The sequence below is a fragment of the Halichoerus grypus genome, chromosome 6 (assembly GCF_964656455.1).
Source record: "Halichoerus grypus chromosome 6, mHalGry1.hap1.1, whole genome shotgun sequence".
Taxonomy (NCBI): Eukaryota; Metazoa; Chordata; class Mammalia; order Carnivora; family Phocidae; genus Halichoerus; species Halichoerus grypus.
Genome location: NC_135717.1, coordinates 32029842 through 32055308, shown reverse-complemented (window position 1 = coordinate 32055308; position 25467 = coordinate 32029842). Strand labels below are relative to the sequence as shown.

Genomic DNA, 25467 nt, shown 5'->3' with positions numbered 1-25467 from the left:
GTGATACCTGTAAAGTGCTCATCACAGTGGAAGGGCTATAGTAGGTGTTCAGTAAATATTAGCAACCACGACTTTGTGCCAGTACCACATTAAGCCCTTCCTGCTCAAAGGGACCACAGCCTAGGGCCAGCAGCAGACTCCAGAGCTAGACCACGTGGGCTCAGTGCCCAGCTCACCACTTGTGCAAATTACTTCTCTGTGCCTCAGTCTCATCGTATGTAAAATGGGCATAATTACAGTACCTTCTTCACTATGCAGAGATTCAAGGAGTTAAGACACTGACAGCAAGAGCCTGGCATACAGCTCAATACTTGCTAGCTGTCCTTGTTATGTATCAATCTGTGCTTTGTTCCTGCCTCTGCCTGGAATGTTCTTATCAGGCCCTTCATATTGGACAATTTCTGATCCTGTAGGACTCGGTTTAAATGACAGCTCCTCAGGAAGGTCTACTAGACCATCCTATTAAATAGACACCCCGACCCCCACTCTCCAAACTGGTCATTGGTTTATTGTTTTCATGCTTATTTGTTGTGGTTGTCTGCTCTTGTCCTAGGACGTGAGCTCCAAGAGGGCAGCTCATTTGTCTGCTTTGTTCATTGTTGTGCCCTCCGTACCGTGCAAGGTGCCTGAACACAGTAAGTGCTCAAGAAATGTTTGTGGAATGAATGATCCTCACCACAACTCTGCTTATGTGCTTTGTTCATTCCACAAATATGTAGAAGACACGGTGGGCTACTCAGTAAAATGCTCAAGGTTCCTGCTCTGGGAAGTCTTGTATTTTAGTAAATTAGAAAAACTCCCTGGGCAGGGCTGTGTGGTGTGGTTGGGTGGTCCGTGCACTGCACAAAGGCACCTGAACAAGGGGGCAAATGGGGGTTGCAAACCAGTGTGGACTCTGCTTGCCAAGCTGTGAGTCCTGATGCGGAGCGATGTCAGCCCAGCGGGACACCTCTGTAATTATTAGCACAAAGTCATCTTATGAGGTACGTAAATTACTGTCCCCATTTCACAGATGTGACGTGCCTAAGGCCACACCCCTGTAAAGGAGGGAGTCAAGATGCCAACTCGCCTTTCGGTTTCCATGGAGGGGCGGCTCTCCATTGGTACAGGCACAGCACGCTGGGATTGCTCTCTGAGAGCCATTTGCTGGGGGGGTGGGGGTGGGGAGCGATGCCCAGAGGAATAAACTAAAAATAAACTAAATAAATCCTGCTTCCCCTCAGGCCTCTGCCCCATCAGAAACCTCTCCCTTCGCCCGCTCACCTCTTTTCCTGGGCCTCTCAGATGTGTTCTGTTCACAGCCCTTGATGCCCTTTCTTAGCAGCACAGGAAGACAAGGGTTTCTGGGGCTGTTTTTTTTCTCTGGAGTTCTGCGGGGGCTTGACCCTCCCTCGCCTGTGTCCTCACCCACACGACAGAGCCAAACATTGTGCCTTGTGTAACTCGGTGTACGTGAGGGTGCTTTGAGAAGCATCAGGCACTGTGCAGAATGAGAATCACGGCTATTTTCTGATGAAACTGCAAGTCGACCCAACTTCATCCATTCACCTGCTCCTTCCCTTCCTGATTCCCTGCGCTGTGGGCATGCAGGGAATACCGCGCCTCCCGTATCTCTGGGATCAGGGCCACTAGGCCTTGGCCACCACGCCCCACAGCCTGGCCCTGGCCTTTCTGGCCTGACCCCCCGCCAGCCTGGCTTGGAGGGAACTCTCCCAGCCCTGCTGGGTCACAAGCCGGGGAGGTCCTGACTCTTCCACCTTTTGTGGAATGTGAGGTCCTGCCTAAGGGCTCCTTTCCCAGATTTCCAAAAAAAAAAAAAAAAAAAAGAGGCAGGGCCCCCACAGACTGGAGTTGCATACATGTTTTAATTGAAAGAAGTCAGCCTCCTAAGTATTGCTTTTACAGGTTTATCAACATCAAGTATTCATACCACTCACATTTTCAAAAATACTTCTGGCCAGAGGAGCAACATGGCATTCCCCCGGCATGATGTATCAGTCCTGGCAACTTGATGAAGAACAAGCAACTTGAAATGAGTAAGTCACACCCGACCCTCAGCCCCTGACACGATCTGTGGCTTCTTTTCCTTCTGACTTACTCCCTGAAATAGTCACTGCATCTAAGACCAGCCTTGGGCCCAACCCGACCGGGCTGGGGGCTCCAGTGGCATCAGATGGAGCTGGGAGTGGCTTCCGTGTGTGTCCGCAGTTTGAAGTATCCTCTCGAAAGATTAAGTGGGAGAAGCAGGTGCAGTCGGGGATGAAGAGCAGGGAGGCAGACTCTGGCTGGGTTCTTGTAAACATCCATCGCAACTGTGAAAGGTCAAAAGCCAAGGCAAGGCCATGTGTGCGGCGCTGCGGGCGGGGGAGGTCTTCGGATGCCCCTGCCTTTCCCCTTGGGCAGGGGCAAAGGCCTTCTGGGCCTCCGCTCTCAGTCTCAATCTCTCCGCCCCACCCTCCTGGGTCCGGACGGAAACCTCTCTGTTGGCACGGAGCTTTTGGGGGAAGCAGGCCTAGCGAGAAGGGAAAAGGGGTGTTACCAGCACGAAAGCACTGTCCCGCTGTCGCCCATTTGGTGGTGGCCTTAGGAGGCTTGGGGCAGGGCAGGGAAGCCTTCCTCCAACCCTTGCATTCGGGAACCATCAGAAATCCCAGACGCAGGCTGGTCGTGTTGTCCTGCAACTTTTATGAACTCTTTTTTAATGAATTTGCCTGATTTCTAAGGGCCCTGAACTGGACAGCCAGTGCAATTTTCACTTGGGAGAGGAAGGATGGTCCATTCCTGGGAGGGAGGAGGGGGATCCTGGTACCTGAGGAAGGAGGGCAGCGTGCTCAGGGGTCACCCAGGGCCTGCCGGCCGATCTGAGCCCCAGGGCTGCTGAGCAAGCTCGGGTAGTGGGCAGGGCTTGGCAGCACCACCCACTTTGCCCGGAAACTGCTTCGCAGGCTACCGGAAGGCTGTGGCCACAGCCCAGCTACTCAGCAGCCCCACTGCGCTGGTCCTCCCAGGACATGGCATCATCCACGGTGCCTGGCCCCTCGGCTGGTCCCCATGTCCCATACCCTTCACTTTACGTGTCTAGCTGGGTGACAACGAAAAATGCACCCTCATCCCATTTCCAAGGGGCGCCGAGGGGGCAGAACTGCTTCTACTGAGAACCATGCATCTCCCCAAGGTTCAGAGAAGCCAAGTGACCTGAGTCACACAACTGTGACAGGCAGAGCTGCCACTGGACCGGTGGCAACGGTAGAAACCATCATAATCAGGCAGCTGCCACCCCCTGAGCTTTTACTATGTGCCACGAGCCCCAGGCAGAGGCTGCGGGTGCCTTGCTCCGTTCCTTCCACTCACCCCTCCAGGGCATGCCGACCTGGCAGCTTCCACCTGCAGGGACCTGCCTCCAAAGCCTGCTTGGCCCCCAGGCTGCAAGTGCAGGCAGAGCCAATGTCTCCCGAGAGCTGCCTTCCAACCAGTGATGACCAGGAAGGCGGGGGGTCAATACCCCAGCTCCTGCACCCTGCAGCTGAGTCTCCACCTACACTCGTCCCCGGAGTTCCTGAGCAGGACTGAGCTCAGGGCTGCAGTGGTGACCTACTGGATGACAGAACCCTTTCCTGTCTCACCAACCCACTCCGTACTGGTAGTTCTGGGATCACCTCCCGAATACACGACTTGCACTTGAACCTTGGTTCCAGGGTCTGCTCCTGGGAGAGCAGACCTGAGACAGAGCAGTACCTATATCATGTCATTCAGCCCTCCTAAAACTCCTGGAACGACACATTATTATGAGTCCAGTTTACAAACAAAGACACTAAGGTTCAGACACGGTAAGTAACTTGTCCAGGATGCTCAGTTCTCCAGGCTTTCATTCCACTGGAGATTTTCAGCACTACCTAATTTCATACCTCCTGCATGCCAGGTCCTGAGCTGGGTGCTGGGGACCCCACGATAAATGCGGCCATGCTTTTGAGACACAATCTGGTGAGCAATCGCAGCCCAAGGTAAGACACCCGACAGGAGGGAGCACGGGGGACGGATGGAGCCCAGAGCCCAGGCAAGGCTGTGCATGAAGAGCATGCCAGGTAGGGGGCAGGCTGGTGACAAGGGCACAGCAGGCCCTAGAACCCCCTAGAGTTTGGTACGGGGAAGGAAGCAAGAAGGTAAACCATGGTGGACACACAGCTGGAGAGGGGAGGAGGGGCCAAGTCAGCCACGTTTCTTGTGCTATCTGCCAGATTCACCTTCTAGAGGCCAGCTGGGAACACATCCCTTCACTGCTGAGACCCTCCCTGGCTCCCACTGATAACACAGGCCAAGTCCTTGCGTCCTGGGGCCCCAACCCACTCCCTACTGGACCTGGCATGAGGGGGAAGCCAGGGCTGAAGCCAGAGCACTGGTGAGCTCAGCCCTCTAGAAGGGCATCTATGCCCCCCCACCCCTCCCACCAGGAATCCCCCTTCTGCTGACCTCCCTCCAAGGAACTCCTAGGGTTCCCTGTGGGGCCAGTGGCGGTGCTCCCGAGAGCAGGGCTCACTCTAGAGATCTCCAAATCAGGGGTTCATACTTAAGCCCACTTCAGACTTGTGTGGCCTGGGTGTCAGAGAGCACAGAATCACCCCCAGCATGGGGACCCACTCCTCTCCCAATCTCGGTGTCCGCCACCAGCACGGAGTCCAGACGAGCGTCAGTCTGGCCGGAACGTGTCTCCGACACGTGCCAATCTCCCATCTGACCAGGCCCAGGGCCCCACAGGCGCCGGCTCTAGCTGGATCCACTACTGTTCTCTGTTTTCACCGTGCTATCTGCAGGGTCACCTTCTATTTATGGCAAGTGATGCCAGGTTTCCACTTCTGATAGTAATAGAAAGTTCCTGTCCTTCCAGAGCATCGTTTCACTTTAAAAAGAGCTCGTTTAAAGAAAACAAGGACACAAATGAGAGTTCAAACAATAGAGCAGAAATTGCTGACAGTGTCATATGGGGTTTTGGAAACCCCGATCAGGGTTGGTCCCACTCCTTCCACAAAGGGCCCAGACAGGCCGGGGACCTGCCCTAAGTCACAGAACAAGGTGAGGACAGCCCCGGTCTCTGTGTCCTTGGCTGGAGGATGTCCTGAGACCACTCATCTGTGCCACCCACTGTGGCTGTTAATCAATCCCCTTGCTCCTTAACTTGCAAGTCTGGCCTCACAGCAAACCCCCCAATGAGAATCTTGAGAATCTCAGTAACAGGCGGTATTTCTCCAGCACTCTACACTTACCTTGTACTATCTGCTTTAACTCTTGTCCTAGCTCATGTATTCCTCAGAAAAACCCTGGGTGGTGGGGGGGGGGAGGTGGCCAAGCAGGCTCATCGGGAATTTCAGATGGGGCCCAGAGAGGCTTCAGTAAATTGTTCAAGGCCACGCAGCTTGCAAAGGGCAGAGGCGGGATTTGAACCTCTGGGGTCTGATCTTCGGTTCATCTCTTTCCTCCCAGGCATCCTGGAGATGCTGCAGCTTGCAGAATCCCAAGCAGTGGGCTCTCCGACCTTCTAATATCATTACAGCACGACAGACAATTCATTAGCCGTTGGCTTTTTTTTTTCTTCTTCTTTCTTTCTGAAACTGTAACCTTTCATTCCAGGCTACTCCCAAGAGCTGGACAGAGGAAGTGGCCGGCTGACTCATTTCTGTCATTAAAGAATGACAGCTGGGCACTCGATCCACTTTAAGCAGCAGCGTCTCGGCTCAATCCCTCCGGGGAGAGTGCCTAGGTTGGGATCGGCCCTTGTGTCTGAGGGGTGCTGGCGGGCGATGTTCTGGACAGAGAATCTTGCCTTCCCACGGTCCTCCTGGGGGGGAGTCAGGGCAAGGCCTATCTGTGGGAATCCTGGCTCTGTCCCTTCCTCGCCGTGTGACCTCAGGCAAGTTATCTCTGGGCCTATTTTCTTCATCTGAAACAGGAGAACGGTGCCCACCTCGTTGGGCTATTTGTTGTGAGGATGACATGAAGTCACGTCAGTGGAGTGTCTACAATACACGAGGCCTCAGCACGCAGTGGTCCCTCCCCTCCTTCCCACCTGTTCCCAGCTAGCAAACACACCAGGCAGGGGGTCTCCTCAGTGCTGGGGGGCCTTCTGAAAACAGTAGCCCTGTCGCCCTCCAAAGACCTTGTGTGCTGGAAACCCATTGCTCGCTCCTCTTTCCCATGCACCAACCGCCAATTCAAGTGGCTAAAGACAGATGTTACCCAGGGCCAACTGGGTGTCCACCGTGGTCTCAGTGATGGGCTGTGTGCAGAAGGACCTCTGCCTCAGCTAGTCCAAGAGTTCACGGCTGGAGGGGGATGGGAAAGGAGATGCTGCCCGGCTGCCTGCGTCCCTGATGGAAGTCAGTGTTATGGAGGAACAAGGATTGGTTTCTCAAACCCGGATTCGGCTTTACATGTCAGCTGCTGACCCTCACCAGCTATGGGTTTTGTGAAGATTCTTGGTTCAGAACGTGTCTCCAGCTGGTCGGTGCCTCAGACTCAGTGAGGCCCTTCTGAAGGGTCAGCGTTGGCCCAGGAGTCTTGCCACATCTAAGAACTGCCCAGGCGATGATTTATTTATTATCTTCAATCAAGGCACCTTTTTTTTTTAACTCCAAATTTTAAAAAGGAACCTTTATGTCACTATCATGAATAAAAAACAGAATCATTTCGGGATGCCTGGGTGGCTCAGTCGGTTAAGCGTCCACCTTCGGCTCAGGTCATCATCTCAGGGTCCTGGGATCAAGTCCCGCATTGGGCTCTCTGCTCAGCGGGGAGTCTGCTTCTCCCTCTCCCTCTGCGCCCCTCCCCTCCGCTCATTCTGTCTCTCTCTCAAATAATAAAATCTTAAAAAAAAAAAAAAAAAAGAACCACAACAGAATCATTTGTCATAAACAGAAGGCAACGCTAAAAACAAATATGATGAAAATGAAACCATTAGCTCTAGCCAGATACCCCTGGCCCGCAAGACTGAGCCCGGGTCTGGTTTCTCTGGTCAAAGGGAGAAGTAGCAGGTGCCCAAGAGTGGCAGGGCACCGAGAGCCTGGCCACACTCTGCTTCGGGGGCCTCACCTGTGCCAGAGGACCTCACTCGAGGAAGCACTGGGAACGTGGCTAGGAGGCCCAACTGGCCACCTCATAGCTGGGTATCCGGGATGAGTCACTGAACGTCCGCAAGCCTCAGTTTCCCTCCCTGTATAAGGGAGCTAATGAGCCCTGCCCTTCCTGCTTCGTGGATAATGTGGATGATGCTTTGGGGAAGCTAGGAGATGTGGGAGAGGAAGTTATTTTTAACCACCCAGCCAATTCCCCTGCCAGGAAGGAATCCCAGGAATGAGGCCTTCCCCGTCCAGGGGTGCCTGGAACTAGAGCTTGCTCCCAGCCCCTCCCCAGGCTGGGAGCAGGGAATGGCAGCTGTGATGGCACCAGCATCCCCTGGACTCACCGGGTACCAGTTATCATCACCCTGGGCTGCTTCAAAAAGCAGAGTTGAGGTCCCAGATCCCATCCCAGATCACCCTTTGCCTTAAAGGCACAGCCACATCCTTCCTGGTAATGGGCCCCCAAGAGGAGGAGGTGAGCACCCGAGGACAGGGGAGACTTCTCGGGCTGAGTCTCCTCTGCGTCTGACACACCATCAACACAGCACCATTATTAAGGGCTACACGCCATTCTTTTAAAAATAAATTCACATTAAAAAAATAGATTTTTGAAAAATGAAGTACTACAACTAGTGGATTTGATAACTACAAGTGATAAAGGGAGAAATAGTGACTTCACAGCGGGAGACCCAGCAGACACCACCTTAGCCAAGCCATCAAAGTTAACCTCACCAGTGGTGGAACAGACAGACGTCATGGGTCTCCCAGATACCCTAAACTCACTTCTCTGTGGGGCCCCTGCCAACAATGCATCATCTGAGCCTAATCTCAAGAGTAAACATCAGATAAACCCAAATGGAGAGATAGTCTACAAGACACCCGACTCGTACTCCTCCAAAATGTCAATGTCATGAAAAATAGAGACAGAGCGAGGAGGTCAGGATTGAAGGCAGCTTGAGAGACACAACAATTAAGGAAAAGGGTTATCTGCGTGATGGGATCTGGGACCTCAACTCCGCCTTTTGATTGGGAAAGGTCACTACTGGGACAATCTCACAGATCTGAAGAAAGTCACAGATTAGATTGGTCCTAGGCTTGCATCGGGGTTAAATTTGCTGATCTCGACAATTGCACTGCGGTTATGGAAATGAATGTCCTTGATCCAAGAAACTATACAGTGAAATATTTAGGAGTAAAGGAACGCAATGTCTGCAATCGCTTTCAAATGGTTCAGAAAAATAGCTATACATATATGTATACGTGGATATACACACGCACGTATATAGTGCGAGCCCACATTGCCTACGTGAGCAAATGTGGCAAAATGTAAATCCATACAATTGGGGACTCTGGGTGAAGGGTATGGGGGACTTCTTTGCACTCTTCTTGCAACTTTTATATACCTGTGAAGTTATTTCAAAATAAAGTTTTATTTAAGAAACTCAGCAAAAAGGAGGGAGATCTACGTAGGAGGCCTGGCAGAGCCATGACCACTATTCCGAGGTAGGATTTGGGAGCCCCCTCCTGGACCCCCCCTGCAGCCCCTGCGAACCCAGCACTGGGTTGGGGGGCTCAGCTGTCTCACACAGCTTTGCTCCCCTGGCCCCTCACTCCTCCTTTCTGGGCCTCAGCTTCTTTATTTGTGAGATGGGGATAATGCTTCCTGTCCCTTTAACTGTGATCTGGATTTCCCACATGCAGGCTAAGCTTTCAGAAGTTCTGGGGGAAAGACAGCAGGTAAATCAGGACTACCAATGGTCAAGTTGAGAGGAGCCCTTAATTTTTTCGACACAAGGACTGTGAGGGTCTTCCTTGGATGAAACCTCCAGTTTGCGTAACTCGGAGCCAAGGGAGCTGAACCCCTGTCATCTCAGCTGTCTTACAGGGGCAGCAAGCACCCATGCACCCTGTGGCCAGCACGCTTCCAGGTGAACCTTGTGCTAGGACAGAGCTGGAAGGTCAGCCAGGCCTGGGGTGCCCATGCCTCTCCTCGCCACCATCACCTGTCTCTTGTCTGGACCACAGCTACGGGAGACCGCCTGATTCCCCTCATCTGCCCTGACCGCTCTCCTTCCCCTCACTCCTGGCAGGAGCTCCACCAGCTGCCTGTGGGATCGCCCATGACTTCAATCTATGGTCCACGTCCCTGCAGAAGGTCTGGGTTTCTGAGCAGGGCGGTGACATGCCAGCCGGGGTGTCCTGCTGCCGTCTCAGGCTACAGACTGGAATGGAGGGACCGGGGCAGGTGGCTCAGGAGCAGCTGTGGCCCCGAGTCAGGACCCGAAGCCGGGAGACCCTGCAGTAAGTAGACTGATGGGTCTGGTTACCCTAGCTCTGTGTCTGAGCTACTCCAGGCCCCACCAACTCTGGCAGCAACGTTCTGCAGGCTCTCCATTTCCGGTGCAGAAAGGCTCTCCCCCACAGCCCTCCCTCTGTGCCAGGAACAGCGACAGATCAATCCAGCTGCTCTGCCTCCGCATCGGAAGTGCTGGGATGTGAGGACTCTCCCTGGCTCCCGGGCCAGCCGCAGTGGCCCTTTCTCCTGGGAACGAGGGAGCTCCTGATTCCCCACTCCCTGCGCCATGGCAATGATTAAAACTAAGAAAACTGCAGGCCACGGCTTGCTCCACAGGGCTCCAGATCTCTTGGACTTTGGAGACCACAGGCAGTGGGAAAGCAGTCCTGAGGGTCCCAAGCCAGGAGGGCAGAGTGGGAAGTCTGTCCCAGTGGTCCACACTTGAACCCACCCAGCACTCAGGCAGGCAGTGGCTCATCATGGGTTAGAAGAATTCATGCATGATTGCACGTGCAGGTTTATACATTTGCAAGAGCCTGAGTGTACACACTTTCCATTATATCTGACTGTTAATGCTAGCAGTGGTTAATAATATATCACTTACTGTACACAGGAAGGTCTGCGAGCTGTACGTGTATCTCACTTAATCCTCACAACGAGGAACATTGCATTACCCCCACTTTTCAGAAGAGAAAACTTACACAGAGGGAGATACGGAACATGCCCAAGGTCACAGCTAGGATTGGGATTTGAACCAGGTTCTTGCTCCTCATCCCAACCCTAATACTGCCTCCTTCGATAAGTGCTCAACAAAATTGGGTGGACCATACTGTGTGGGCACATACCCAAGAGAAAAAAAGAGAAAGAGAGCAAGTGAGTGCACCTTGAGATCCACCCAGGCCCCACTGCCTAGCATGCCCCACACTCTTAGTCAGTGCTTCCGTGACCTTCTCATGCGTAACACGAGAATATGTTCACATGAGAACAAGCCAGAAAGAATGAGATCTGACTACTGATGTTCTTCTGCTTACAGAAAGGGGCCCAGAGCTGAGGCCCATTTTTAGAGATTTCCCAAAGGCTTCTCCCGCTGCTGGCTACCCTTCCCCTCCCCCAGTCTGGGCTTCCCTGGTCCTGGGGCCAAGAACGCCCCGGCCTGGCTTCAGGACTGGGGAAGAAGGAATCCTGTGCGTGGTTTCCCCACTTCTTCAGGCTCGAGTATTGCCCCCAGTCCCCGGCCTCCCTACCTCCCAGCTCGGGTGGGCCCAGGCACTCTGACAGCTTTGCAAGGAAAGGTGTCCCTGAGACACACTTCCTGGCTTTTCTGTGCAAACAGCCTTTGCTGCAAAGTTTGTCGAAGCATTTGGGCTTCAGTTTTTGGTTCAGAGTCTGCCAATGTTTTCATTTGGAAGGGGAAGTGTTTCTGTTGATGTGGTGAAGAGATAAAATAAGACATTCTTCACCAAGTTACACTGTCTGAAAGTCAAGCGCTTGGCTTGGAGGCAGAGATTCATTTTCAGATCTGCAAGGCCTAGCACAGGGCCCGGTAGAAGAGCAGGCAGAAGCAAAGTTTGTTGAATGGCTGACTGAGTGAATACGTAAAGGGCCTAGAACCAGGCATGGTCAATGGTCAGTACTCAGTCCAGGTTTTGACTGTTTTTCACAGGTTCTACCTTTAAAAGGTGTTCTCAGTCTGTGTTTCTCCATCTTCAGCAACCTTGCCCTATCCAGGCCCCCATTACCTCCAGCCCGAGCAACTAAACAGTTCCTAACTGGCTTCCTCGCTTCCGTACTTGCCCCGACAGCCCATTCTGCCCACAACTGCCAAAGTCATCTTTGCAAACTGTGAATTGAACTGGTGTCATCTCCTGCTTCAAACCTTCTGATGGCTTCCCATTGCTCATGGCCGTGGCCTCCCAGGTCCTGTACGGTCGGCCCCCACCTGCCCCACAGACCTCTCCTGGGGTTGCTCTTTAGCCACACTGGCCTCCTTTTGGTTGCTGCAAAAACCAACTCTCCTACCCCACAGCCTTGGCACTAGCGACTCCCTCTGCCTTGACTGGTTTTCCCCAGATCTTCAGTCTGGCTCCTGCTACCAATTTAGGGCTCAGCTCAACTGTGTCATCTCCTCAAAGAGACCTTCCCTGACCCCCCCTTCTAAAGCAGCCCATCTCTATTCTTCTGCTTCGCTCACTCAACAGACATTTATTGAGTGCCTACTAAATGCCAGGTGCTGTTCTAAGTGCTGAGAAAGCAGCAGGGACTCAATAGGGATGCCCAGGTCCTTCCTATATGTCCTCATGGCTCTCAAAAAATCTGATCATCTTGTTTGGGAATCTGCTTGTCTTTTCTCACCAAGGGCCAGGAGGCCACAGCTAAGTCTCTCTTGTTCACTGTGTTCACCCACTGGGCACAGTACGTACTCCGTAAACATTTGTTAAAAGAACGGATGGATGGATGGATGGCAGGCAGGTAGGTAAGGAGACTGGGTAAGTATGCAGGGCAGCTGACCCACTCTCCACCTGGCACTTGGTTCTTGCTAAGGTCTCCCTGAGCTCAAATGAAGTTTTATCAAAGAAATCTCACTGTCCCCCTCTCAGGGGGAGCCCTCAGCCCTCAGCACTACCACCAGCAGGTCCTGCCCCACCCTGCATTCCCTCTGACTATGGTCATCTTGGCAAAGGCAGGCCACAGAGGGGAGTTAACTCAGCCTGCTTGGCGTAAATGGCATTAGTGTCCGTCTTCTAGAAGGAGCTCTTGTCACCTCAGTATCCTCCCTTCATTGCCATTCAGGCCCTGTGCCCAGTGACACTGCACATAGTCCAGTGGAGGGCTCAGCCAAAGAGTGCCTGCAAGTCCCATGAACCTTCACCAGACCCAACAGCCTGCCTACCTCTCTCTCTCTCTCCCCCATCTTGTTCAGCTGCCTCTCTTCCCAGCTCTGAGACTTTGGCCAAGTTCCTCTCCTTCCTGGACCTTCATTTCCCTCCCATCAATGCACAAGGTGGGGCAGGACACACAGCTTCCTGGTCGCAGCCTAGAGGCAAGACTTGAACACCTCAGTGCAAAGATCCTGTGGTCCCTACTCCCACCAGCCCAAGAGCTCCCTGAGGCCTTGCAAACACTGCAGGCAAAGCCAGCCCCAGCTTGCCTGTCTGCGAGAGCAACCTGCGAAACTGGCAGTCCTTGCAGACGCAAGCTGCATAACTGTCGAGCTGGGGCACCCTGAAACCCGACTCCCAAGTAGCAGCAAGCCCAAGGCCAAAAGTAAGTGCAGACTGCTGAAGGAGGTTTCTCCTCTCTGATTCAGCGGGGGCCCCACCCAGACCCCAGGGGCCACAGGACAAAGGTGGTCACTGCCTGGCTTGCTACCTCTCCTGACACTCCAAATCTTTATCCTTCCAGGACTATGGGAATCCCCAGAAAGCCAAGGTCACCATCAAGCCAGACTGAGGCAGAAGGGAGGAGCTGACAGCTCTGCCTCGAAGGGATCTGGGTGCAAAGGCACTTACAAGCTGTGGCAGTAGGTACCATGGCTAACCCAAACACCCCTTAGGCTCTGCCTCCCTTCCCCTCTTCAACAACAACTGTCACCTTCATCAGAGAAAGCTTTCCAGCCCCAACTAAAGGCCTAAGAGGGTCTGGCCATTGCTGGCAGCCCAACAGACCTCCAGAAGCCTGAGGGAAGGGTGTGTGTCTGGTCTGGAGATGCCACCCTCTTCGCCAGCGTCCCCAACCCACCCTCATCTGGAACAGAGGGCACTTACAGGTCTTGGAGGCCGGAAGCGGCCTCGTCCTGCGGATCCCATCCCTGGCCCGACGATGCCCCCAACCAGCAGCGGCGGCATGATTTGGGCGGCTGGTCCAGGCCGAAGGGTGCGGGTCGTTGGGGGGAGGGGAGGACGGTAGCCAAGCCTACTCCAAGTAACCATCGAAGACATCGAGCTCGGAGTCGGCATCGTAGAGGCCTGAGCCGGGGTCGGAGAGCACTCCGAGGTCCACGAGCGCCTGGTCCATGTCCTCGGGCAGGAAGACGAGGCCCACGTTGAGGACAATGTACTCCATGAGGAAGGCGTAGTATAGGATCAGCACATTGACGAAAAACAGGCCCACGTAGAACATAGAGGGCAGCAGAGACGGCGGCACGTAGGGGACCAGGGGGCCCAGCGCGTCCAGGTGGGCCGCGACCCGGGCGCCGGGCATGCAGGGGGCGGCGAGGGCCGCGGCCCGGCGATCCCAGCGAGCTCAGCCGCTGCGGCGCCCGGGCGGCCGGCAAGGGGGCAGTTCAGCCATCCAGGGGCGCCCCGGGGGCTGGACCCAGGCGGCGCTGGGCCCCGCCGGTGCCCCCGCCGGTGTGCGCCGGCCTCTGCGGACGCGCCCCGGCCCCTGAAACCTGCCCGGCGGGGTCCACGCACCCCAGATGTGCCCACACGGTCCTCTCGATCCACCCGGCGGACAGGCAGGCCCTCCCCCTGAGATGCCCGGCGGCTGCCCGGCTCCTCCGACGCGCCTCGTTCGCGCTCAGAGGCCCTCGCAGCGCCGGCGGGGACCCCACCGCGGCTCAGCGTCGAGGGCCAGTCCCGGCGGCGGTCTCTCCAGCCCCGCCCGGCAGTTCCTCGAGCCACCTCCGCGCCCCCGCAGGCCCAGGGCCCATGGCTGCGGCCGCCGCGTCGCCCTCCTGGTCGCGTTCCGAGCACCGCCTCCGGAGCGGCCCCGCGCTCATTGGCCCGCCGCCCCTTGCCCGCGCTCATTGGCCCGCTCAACTCCCGCGCTCATTGGCCCGAGCCATCCGGGGGCGGTACCGCTTCGCTCCGCTCCTCGGGGGCGCTGGCCTCTGAGCTGCTTCCCGGGTTCCGGGCTCCGCCCAGGTCTCAAATCAATTGGCTCTGCGAATCCCCCAGGGAGTAGCGGGAGGGGAAAGAGACAGAACACAGTTCAAAACTAGACGTATCCAAAAGGTTAAGACAGCTGAAGGAACCCCCCGAGCTTCCTCAGCAGACCCCCTTGGACTTGGATATGGCGTCACGACTCAGTTTACCTGTCAAAAGGAGGCAGGGTAGGGGGGCGGTGAATTTATCAGTGAAAATCTCGGACTTTCCAAAGTGGCAGTTTTCCGTGGTGGGGAAGATTAATCAGTGTCTCCTTCATCTCTCCAAATTCTGGCTGCCGGAAGGTCCGCCCATTGCGAGGATGTGCATGATAGGGTTCAGGGACACTTGAATAAAGAGATTCCCAGGCAGGTCAGACCTGCAGCAGTGGGGTTGCTTCTTGTTTTGCTTTGTAAACGATGTTTGAAAACAGGACGTGGTTAAACATTGAAACAACCAAGAAGTACATAGAAAAGTGAGTCTCGCCTTCCTTGATTCCCCTTCTCATGAGCACCCTTGTATATCTTTCAGGAGACTGATCTTGCCCAAAGCGCCTTCCGGAGCAGTTCAACAGACCTTTACTATTTTTTAAAGATTTGATTTTTAAGTAATCTCTACACCCAAAGTGGGGCTTGAATTCACAACCCCAACATCAAGTGTCGCATGCTCTGCTGACTGAGCCAGCCAGGTGCCAGCACAGACCTTTAAATCTCAGGTCACACTGAGCTGGGTGTTTTACATACATCGCTTAATTGCAGCTAGACGTGGCTGTGTAGTGTGCTACCCCGTTGTACAGATGAGGAAATCTAGGCCCAGAGAAAAGGGAGGGCCTGGAAAGATGCTAGGTCTGTGTGTGTTTGGAGATTAGACCTGCCCGTTTTTCTCCATTACTGTCTCTTTGCCCCTTTAGATGAATTACAGAGCAAACCGTTAAACCTCCAACTGCTGAAGGTGAAATACACCTTCATTCCATCACTCATTCACTCTGCCAATATTTGTTGAGACCTTATGATGTGCCAAACTTTGTGCTAGGCAGTGGGGAGAACATGGGCCCTCAGCCCAACTCTGAGCACACTTAATGGGACACAGTAGGCCTTAGATAACAACTGCGGTGTAGAAAGGAATGAATGAATGGTGAATAGGGCAGTCTTGCCTCCAGGGAGCTTAACTCCTACTCCAGGACAGAAATTTAGATACATTTTCTTGGCTTATGTGGGGAGTTGGATGTTTCTTTTCTTCTTCTTTTTCTTCAATGTGGTAGTTTTGGGAATTGCTTGAATTTTGGGTGAAGACTAGAGAAACCCTCTGAAAGCAGAGGAGGTTCAGTTTTGGTACATTGTTGCCTGAAGGCCTTTCAAAATCTATTTCTTAAGTTTAAGTGGAAAAAGAAAAAAAGCAGTAAGGACAGTCAAGACCATTGCCGATTTGGTACAGATTATCTTACTGGGGCATAAAATGAGGGTGCCAGGGTTTGAACCACGCACGGACTAGCTGCATGACCTTGGGTAAGTCAACCCCTCTGTGATTCAGTTTCGCCATAGGTAGCATGGGGATGGATGATAGTACCCAGCTCCTAGGTTGGTGGTTAGCCTTAAATATCAGTATATGTAAAGCGCTCAGGACGGTGGCACATAGGATACGCCATGCAATAACTATTCTTATTCTTATCATACAAGCTAAAGATTGTAAACATTGCGGTTACTTTTAAGCACCCATCTTCACGGATTCCCTCCTCAGGGCTGCGCGCACAGGCTTCCCATTCCCGCCCACCCTCCGATACTGCGGGCTCTCCCCCTCCTCTCGCTCCGCCTCTTCTCCAAGGCCGCAGGCCCGCAGTTGCCCGATGCACGCCGGGCCTTGTAGTTCGTTCCCAGAGTCCTGTCGGCGGGGGCCTCGCGAGCGAACTGCACTTCCCAGCGTTCCTCGTGGCGGCGGCCGTAAAGCGCGGCGGTCGAACGGCCGGTTCCGGCTGAATGTCAGTGCGGAGCTGTGGGCCGGGGAGGAAGGTGGTTGGCGGTCCCTCTACCACCTCCGCCGTTGCCTCCTCCGCTTGTGCTGCCGCTGCGGGCGCCCGGCCGCTTGGCCGCTCGGGCATGAGACCGTGAGGCGGGCAACGGGTCGGGGCCGCCAACATGTTTGGCCGCTCGCGGAGCTGGGTGGGCGGGGGCCATGGCAAGTCTTCCCGCAACATCCACTCCTTGGACCACCTCAAGTGAGTGTGTTGGGGGCTGAGGGGCCCAGGCCGCGGGGCTGGACGTGGGGTTGGGGGCGCATAGCCCCGGGCTGGGGGCGCTGCGAGGTGTGAGAGCGAGGTGGAGGGCGGAGAGAGACCCCCGGGAGAGGCTGTACGATGGTTAAGAGCGAGGGCTCTGGAGTCAGGGCGCCTGGGTTCGAACCCTGACACCGTCGCTCCTCGCTGTGTGACCTTGGGCAAGTGGCTTAGCTTCTCAGAATCTCAGTATCCCCATTTGTAAAGTAAGGGCATAGATTTCAGTTTACGGATGCAGACTTCGTTCTTCCCGGGGGCAGCGGTGGGCACCAAGCTTCTGAGGGTGGTACTTCTTAGGCTGGACAGCTTAGGGGCCAGAGATCTGGACCTGGGAGTCAGATCGGGGTTCGAATCTAAGTGTGTGAATTTAGGCCTCAGTTTCCTCAGTTGTAAAGTGATTATAGTGACAGCACCTACTCCCTATGGTTGTTTTGAGGGTTGGGTAAGGGAATGCTCGTAAAACTGGAAGCATGTACAAGTGCTCAAATAAGGACAATCGTTTAAATTTTTTTTCCCCTTGGGGGAGTCTAAGGAGGGGAATATCAGAAGTAGAGCTCTGGGGGAGGACAGGTGGCCAACATGGTCCTGGGAAGCAGGAGTGCACAGAACGGCCTTGCAGTCAGACCTGCATTCAAATCCTGATTCTACCGCTTAATGGCTGTGTGACCTTGGCCAAATTACTTCACTTCCTTGAGCCTCTGGTTCCCCATCTGCAAATGGGGATGGTGTACACTGTTCAAGGATTCAATAATATCACGCATGGAAAGAGATTGATCTAGTGTCTCTTACACTGTAGGTGGCTAATAGTTGTAGCTGTGTTTATCAGCTAGGTAAGGCCTTCCCAGACCACCCTACCTAAAGTGCTTCCCCACTTCAGTTCCTTTCCTTCTGATCTTTCTCTTGCTTTCGTTCAATGCCTGTCTTCACTATCTGCCTTTACCCTGTTTTTTACTCCTTTTCTGTCTGCTCCTAAACTGGTACTTCCAGGAGAGCAGAGACTGCTTGTTCTGCTCACAGCTGTATTTCCAGCATCTAGCGCTGTGCCTGGCACACAGTAGGAGCTCAGTGGCTGCCGAAAGAGTGGGGAAAAAATGGGTGAATTGGGGACAGGTGCAGAGCATGCAGACAAACCTAGGGTTTTGGGGGGGGGTGAGGCGATGGAAAATAGAGATTTTTGTGGAGGGAATGACTTCAGGGAGGAAAATCTAGTGGGGGGGCATTTGGGTTGGGAGTAGGCAATCCTTTGGTGGTAAGAAATAGGCTGGTTTCCAGAGGGAGCTCTGAAGATTACTAATGGGAAGGAAGAAGGTTAGAGGGGGGAGGCAGGGAGCAGTAGAAGGAAGACAGGGGCCCAGGGAAAGGATTGGTGGGAGGGAAATCAGCTGGGGCTTCTCATTTGGCCAGGGGTCGGGGTGCTGTGCTTCTCAGCTATGTCTTTTCTAGCACGAAACAGGCGTTTCATAAATGTTTGTGAGTCTCAAAGAGTTGGGGGGGCAGGAGGGATCAGTATGTCATAAGGAATGGTTTTAGGGAAGTGATGAGAGGACATAGGGAGGAGAGAGGCACAGGACAGGATGGGGGTGTGTAGGGAAGTCAGGAATCTTAAATGGGACGGCAGCTGGACTGGAAAGGGAGAGGCAGAAGGATTTTAGGAATTTAGAGAGTGGGTGGATGTGGCTGAGAAGGGGAGGATGGTTATCTAAAGGAGGTTGGGCCTCCGGCCAGCATCCAGGCACCTGCAGGCTTTCACCTAGCTCTGCCTGCCTCCAGCCCTTGTAAAGTACTTTAATAATTATTGAATGCATTTTTTTTTTTTTTTTTTTTTTTTTGGTGCCAGGTACTTACTGAGGACTTCCTGTGTGTTATTTCCTTTAGTCCTCACAAGTGTGTGAGTTATAGGAACTGTTACTGTTTTCCATTTTATAGAAGTGGCAACTAAGGTTCAAAGAGGTTAAGTCACTTGCCACAAGGTGACAACAACTGAAACGGTCAAAAAGCCTGGATCTGACTTCAGTGCTCACACCACTGCACTGTCTTTCTGAAGGAAGCTGCTTCCTAAGTCAGTTTGGGCAGACTTTCAACTTGGTTGAGTCTCTCTGCCCGATGGGGCATCTTTACCTGCCAGCCAGCCAGGGAATGGTAAAGGTTCTCAGATTCCTTTGAAGTATCTGGGAACTGCCCAGGTTCATTGTTTAGGTTAAAAGGCCATTGGGTGCTTTTGGAAACCTGAGCTGCCTGTCCTGGATCAGGCAGATCAGCTTAATCCATATTACAATCTGAGGAACCTGGCGATTTGCAGACTGCTGTGGGGCTTAGAAGATCCCAAAATGACTTGGAAAAGAGTGTCATAAACAGCTAGTGCTCACCCCAGTGCTTGTGATGTTCTTCATTTGGCTCTGATAGTAAGCATCTTGGGCCTTAGGTACAGAACAGCTCATTCCCTGAGGGAGTTCACAGGCTGGTGGGGGAGACAGCCATAAAGCCAGTGACTGTACAGCAGGACAAGTGCTGGGAGCTCTGTAGTCAGGGTTCTGTAGGAACCCTTGGAAGCTTTCTGGGGGAGGCAACACCAGAGCAGAGTCTTCAAGGACAGAGCCATCATGTGGGGCTGCAGGATGTGGGAGGGGGACCCTGGGGTTTGTGGAGTATCAATGTGGTGCTGGTGGTTGTAGGAAATAAGGCTGGAGGTAGAACGGGGCTTGGGCTTCATCTGACACGAAGGGTGACCAACCATCCCGGTGTGCCTGGGACTGAGGGATTTCCCAGGACATGGGACTTTCAGTGCTAAAACTGGGAAAGTCTTGGTCACCCTAATATACTCTTAGCTTGACCTAGGGCAGTGGGTGGAGAGGAAAGATTAAGATAAAGAATTTAGATTTTTTTTTTAAAAGGTTTTTTTGGACATGCAAAGCACCTAGGAACCCTCCCCGTTTTAAAAATAGACTTTATTTTGAAGAACAGTTTGAGATTTAAAGAAAAATCGAGAAGATAGTACAGAGAGCGGGTATTGCTTTTGAACCACATTATTCTTCTAACATTCTCAGCTTTCAAACTGGCAAGGAATCTTTCTGTTAGACAGGGTTCGACTTTGCTAAGTAATGGGAAACCGTGTGCCTGTGGTCCTTGTGTGCTGAATCGAGTTAGAGATTCAGTCGAAGCAGACTGAGATAGTAAGAGGTTATTGGCTACACGTCACGGGTGGTTTATTGCCCAGACTAGTAGCAAGGCCGTGACACTGACTAACAAATGCCCACCAGCAAGCAGAACCTTTACTGAGATGGAGTTGTGTGATTGCCTCTGAAAGGTCACCTTTAGCAGGAAGCGCAAGTCCACAGATTGGTAGAACTGTTTTGGTGTTGTGTTGTGCTGTCGCCTTAATTCTGATTACCTTTATGTGTGGGTCAAGATTCTTGGTTGTGAGTGACCGAAACCCAGCTGGAATTGCCTTATGCCCCAAACAGAACTGATTGGCTCCTGTCCCTGAGCAGTCTGTCCTAGCTAAGCCATGGCCAAGTCCAGGTGTTCAGACAAAGCTGTCAGCATCTGTCTCTTTCCAGTTCTTGTCTCAGCTTTCTTCTGTGTTGTTGGTGTCATTCTCAGCAGGCTCTAGGCTTACATCGTATCATTCTAGCAATCCGTGGGAAAAAGAGCTTTTTCTCTAAATATTGTCCAGAAGTGAGTATAGTTGGACCAACCTGGGGTCTCATGCCTGACCCTGAGCTAGTCACTGTGGCCAGGGGTATGGGGTGCTCTAATTGGCCCTTGCCCAGAACTGGGGCAGCATCAGCTCCTCCCAAGCTAGTGGACAGAGAATGAGAGAAAGGGGTGGTTTCCCCTGGGAAAATCTGGGGTTCTTACCCAAAGAGAAGGGGAATGTGTATCTAGCAGGCAGATGTTCACCTGTTCCCGGTTTAGTCAACTTTTGCCTAAGGTAGCACTGATTTTTTTTTTTTTTAAAGATTTTATTTTTTTGAGAGAGAGAGAGACAGCGAGAGAGGGAACACAAGCAGGGGGAGTGGGGGAGGGAAAAGCAGGCTTCCGGTGGAGCAGGGAGCCCGACGCGGGGCTCGATCCCAGGACCCTGGGATCATGACCTGAGCCGAAGGCAGACGCTTAACGACTGAGCCACCCAGGCACCCCAGCACCGATTATTTTTAAGGGTATAGTATTGCCAGACTAATTTTTTTTTTTTTTTAAGGATATCATATTCACCGTATCACTTATAATGAGCCCAAGGCACCCATTACGTCAAGTCCAAGTTCTTCCATCCAGGCCTTCAGAGTGCTCTAGACTCTGTTGCCATCCTTCTAGTTTTGGAGCACAGGTGAGGGCCTTCTAATGCAGGCTAGGGAGTCAGGAGCATCCTTGGTAGGCAGACACCCATTTAAAGGGAGGTCTAAAAGATGAGAGGTGTGCCAGACTATAGGGGGGAGGGTGGACGCGGGGATGCTGTAGGCAGAGGAAACAGTGATTGAGAGGCCTGGAGGGGGGGGGGGGGGGGCTCAGGTCATTCAGCAACGGCTTGCATATGGGGGCAGGGGGAAGTGTAGGACCCCAGAGCAGATCGATGAGGCAGAAGAGGTCACAAAGAACTCTCCTTAAATCACATTAAGGAATTTGGACATCAGGCTGAGAACAATGGGCAGCCCTTGAAGGTTTTTTTTTTTTTTTTTTTTTTAACTGGAGTACCGTGGTCCAGCCAAAATTTGCAGGGTAGGTTGGGGGAGGGCCCAGCAGGAGGTGGGCATCCAGTTGGACCGCTGCGGCCTTCTGGGAAGTGACGGTGGCCGCCTCCCCTAATCCAGGGGTGTTTCTTGTGCCGCTTCACCTTGATGAGCCTCCTGTCTCACTCTGTGACACACACCTCACACGCCCGCCTGTCTGCATCTTTGCTCTCTCCACTTGAGCTCTCCTCTTCCTGCCCATCCAAATGCCCAATTCTCTCCCAATTTGAGCATAAGCTTCACAAGGACAGAGACCCGGGTGGCTTGTTCACCTGGGAATTGTCAGATGGCACAGGGCCTGGCACACAATGAGTGATCAGCGAGTATTTGTCACAGGTGAACGAAAGAGGCGAGTTCTGGCCAGGCTTTTCTTAACAATGGCCTGCTCTGGCCAGTTTGGTCCCCGCGTCCATGCTGGAGCTGTGACTTTGTGTGTAGGGCTGCAAGCCCTGCCTACACCCCTGTGTGGTTGTCAGCATCCCAAATCTCAGACCCAGTCTCACTGGCTGGCCCAGTTTGACATCTTTCTGGGGTGATTCATCGGAAGAAGCACCACCTATCACACTTGTCCCCAGTCCTCTGGTCTCATTGCACCCCATGTGGAGCTTCTCCTTGTCCTGTAGGCCAGAGGGCCGGGCATTGACCACGTGTGGTTCCCAAGGCACAGAGGGAATGCTCTGGGTAGTCTCTGCCCTGGTGCTGAGCAGACCGAACAGACAAAGGCTCCGTGTCCCTCTGTCCCCCAGACATTGTTATTTGGGGATGTGTGCTTTGTGGGGAGTGGACTTCTGGTCTCCTTAGGCCTCTGCCACTCCACTTATCCTTCCTCACACTTTAGCTTAAGTTTCAGGATTTTCCAGTAGGAGCATCCTAAGAGGCATATTATGATACAGGTCATAAAACTTGTATGAACTTAGTGTGTGTCCCTGAAGTGGACATAATGATTATTGACTGTAATGGTTTAACCTGTGAAATAAGTGATTCTGGAGAGAGCAGGGTCTGTGGAGGCAGAATTCGTTTACAGTTCATCGTCCTTGGCGAGGAGCCTCTGGTGTGTTCGTTGTGTGCTGGCAACAGGCTATGGTTTTCTATCCAAACAGTTCAGACTCTTCAGCTTATCGCTCAACGTAGAGCACACGCCTTTGCAGGGTCTGATATTGAGATTCTACATTCTACAGAACTTGTGCTGGAGATATGATGATGTTGGCTGTTTTCTGAAGAAATAGAGTAAGGGTCAGTTATAAATACTGACTTTAAGATCGGATATGTATTTTCATGCCTTTTTGGTTTATTGTTTATCTGCTTGGTTTCCTTGCATGCTAGGCATTCATTTATAACTTCATGTAAATGCTTGGCTAATAATAGTGTTTACTTCGTTGTTTACATTTTCTATCCTATCATGGTTATAAGCAAGGGGTCTGGAGTCAGACTGCCTGGGTCCCCTGCATGAGGACTCTGGGCAGATCCTAGCCTCCCAGAGCCTCAGCTCCCTGGAGCATCAACCCCGCTTATTTTAAGGGTTTAATGAGTGAATACATCTGAAGCACTCAGAAGAGGGCCTCGCAAAAGAGCCTAGCTGCAGCTGTTTTAATGATGATGATAAAAATGTGCACACACAGAGTTAGAGAGAAAATGTTTTCATTGTACCAGTGATCATTGTAAGAGAAAACTCTGTCCTTCTGCCCTTGGAAACTTATCTGAGATAGGGACAGAGCCTTGCACACCAAGACAGCCACGGTAACATTGTTGATCATCTAAACAATGAGGAATCCTAATGTCCAGCAGAAGAGTAACTGCTGTGCTTGTCCTGTCAACTGTGTAGCCATTACAGATGCTTGCAAATGGTTGTCAATAACAAAAATGCTTTTATTACCCTAAGAAGGGGGAGGAAAGATGAGCAGGGAAATGGATCTGCAGCAGGAGCTCAACTACCTGAATATCCACAGCAAAGGAAAAGACCCAAGGAAACAGATCACATTCCAGCAGTGCTCATCTCTGGGCAGTGGCGTAATTGACAGGTCTCTTTTGTTGTTGAAGCATTCAACCTTCCTAAAATGAGTGTTACGCTCAAAATCAGAAAGTTATTAAGCTATATTGATATCTCTAGATAGTTGAATTACTTGATCTTCCAAAGCTCAGGAATGAGGTGCAGCATTAAAATATTAAACCTTAATCCATTCAGCTATCCCCCCCGCCCCCGTACATTTAAGCAAACATGTGTTGAGGGCCTCTTCTTCCTTCCTTCCTTCCTTCCTTCCTTCCTTCCTTCCTTCCTTCCTTCCTTCCTTCCTTTCCCATTACCTAAAACAGTGTGCTAGGGTATAGTGGGGTGTGAAAAGATGAGCAAGGTACAGGTACAATCATCATAGAAATTTGGAGGTTGAGATGTAGTGGGTATTTGCATCTACCAACAGCAGACATTTAGAAAATGAGTATTTCAGGCACTACCATTTTACAACAGCATCAAAAAACATCAGTTACCTACAAATAAATCTAGCAAAAGATGTGCCAGACCCTATCCAGCCAACAATGAGAGAAATGTAAATGTCATGATGTTACCTTATTGTAAAGATGTCAGTTCCCTCTATATTTAGCTAGAGATTTAGGGCAATCTTTTTTTTTAAGATTTTTTATTTATTTATTTATTTGACAGACGCTTAACGACTGAGCCATGCAGGTGCCCCGAGATTTAGGGCAATCTTAAAGGAAATCTTAGCAAGTAGTTTTGTGGAAGTTGAGAAGGGGATTTTAAAATTTATATGGAAATGTAAAGGGCCAAGAATAGCCAATACAATAATGAAAAAACAAAGGGAAAAAAGTTGGAGGACTTCCATTATCACATAGCAGGATTTATCGTAAAGCAGCAATAATCAGACACCGTGGTATCAGCACAAAGGTAAACGAATAGATCCGTGGAACTAGAGCATTCAGAAAGAGTTCCCACAAGTGCAGTCATCTGATAAATGACAGGGGTGACATTAGAGTGCATTGGAGAGAGAACTCAGGACCTTTTCAGTAAATGACGCTGAGTCAACTAGATTTCCATATGGAAAAAATTAATTTTAGCCAATATCTTACACCATACACAGAAAAATCAGTTCCAGATGTATGCTAAGCCAAACTGCAAGGTAAAACAGAAACTTCACAGTAACAGGTGCTTGCTACCCTGCTGTCTGTGTCCTGCTCCCATACCATCTCCCGTGATGGAGAACTGCCCATCCTCTGACTCATTGCACGACCCCGGGCCCCCAGCTCCTGGGATCTGTAAGGAATAAATCTTGTGACTCTACTTCCTTTGCATGGGTGTGATGAAACTACACCTTCAATCAAAACGACCCCGTGGGTTTCACTTCCCCAAGGTGGGAGCGCCCGTACTCAGGGAAGCTACTTGCTGCCCCCATGTGGGTGCCTGGTGCCTGTTCATTCAACTGCATATCCTTAACAGCATACCAGCTCCACTTCTCAACACAGAAGGCTTCACCAAGAGATGCCAGGAGTTAGAAGTCAGGGCTGGTCCTAAAGATTTTAAACCGTCCTGTCCCTCTTGGGCGTCTTCGGAGCCATAAAAGCCACTGCCTCTCCCATTGGGCCAGGAGTGTGTTAGTGGGATGCTGTGGATGATCTCCGCAGAGGGAAACGCCAGAGTGGGGAGGATCTGCCCTTCCCCCCGATGCTGCCCATGAAGCCCGTCCCAGCAGGGTAGGGGGCATACTGTGGGCCACATGCCGAGTGTCACTGGTGGCCATGGGGTGAGTGATGCAGCAACGCCGAAACCTTAGTGGGAGCTGGTTCAGAATGCACACTTGAGTCAGCTTCGGTGGGTGCATCTGGGGTGGGGAGCTAGAATCTGCAACCGAAGGGGGATTCTGATGTAGGGGGCCCTTGAAGCACAATTTGGAAAACTCCACTCTTTGAGCTTCTTGGGGAAAAATGCATAGGAGGGGAGGTGGAGGCAGAGATTCACGAGTGGGTCCTCCTGCATTTCATCCAGGGTGCTTCAGTGCTGTGGAGTCCCCTTCGCACAGGGGGAAACTGGCCTCCACGCGCACGTGCAGCCCTGCTGGTAGATTTGGGGCGCAGGTGGTGGAGATTTCTGTATTTGGAGAGCTGTTCTAGTTACTGTGTGTTAGAAGTTGCATGCAATCTTTGATTCAGTGATTAAGTGACTCACTGTACGGTCTTTAAAATATAACAGACAGCAACA

The 25467-nt window shown here is 52.2% G+C and overlaps 2 protein-coding genes across 10 annotated transcripts in view; one reads left to right on the top strand and one right to left on the bottom strand.

The window, feature by feature from the left end:
• Positions 1-1846: 1846 nt before the first annotated feature.
• DEXI (Dexi homolog) lies at positions 1847-14118 on the bottom strand. Its single transcript, XM_036070406.2, has 2 exons — positions 13170-14118; positions 1847-2512 (listed from the first exon to the last, which is right to left on the bottom strand). Exon 1 carries the CDS (start codon positions 13603-13605, stop codon positions 13318-13320), a length of 288 nt encoding a protein of 95 aa, XP_035926299.1. The 5' UTR covers positions 13606-14118; the 3' UTR covers positions 1847-2512; positions 13170-13317.
• Positions 14119-16208: 2090 nt separating this feature from the next.
• CLEC16A (C-type lectin domain containing 16A) overlaps positions 16209-25467 on the top strand; it is a 202579-nt gene continuing 193320 nt past the window's right edge. For 4 of the 9 annotated variants that reach the window (XM_036070365.2, XM_078074801.1, XM_036070341.2 and 1 more), the window contains exon 1: positions 16210-16482. In XM_036070365.2, the coding sequence (XP_035926258.1) occupies positions 16403-16482 (80 nt within the window). In that variant the 5' untranslated portion in view covers positions 16210-16402. Of the gene's footprint in view, positions 16483-25467 lie in introns of all 9 variants that reach the window. The other 5 variants (XM_078074798.1, XM_078074804.1, XM_078074805.1 and 2 more) reach the window with 3 other exon arrangements.

Coding starts and splice junctions, on each gene's coding strand:
- DEXI (XM_036070406.2), bottom strand. CDS start 13,605: ATGCCCGGCGCCCGGGTCGCGGCCCACCTGGACGCGCTGGGCCCCCTG.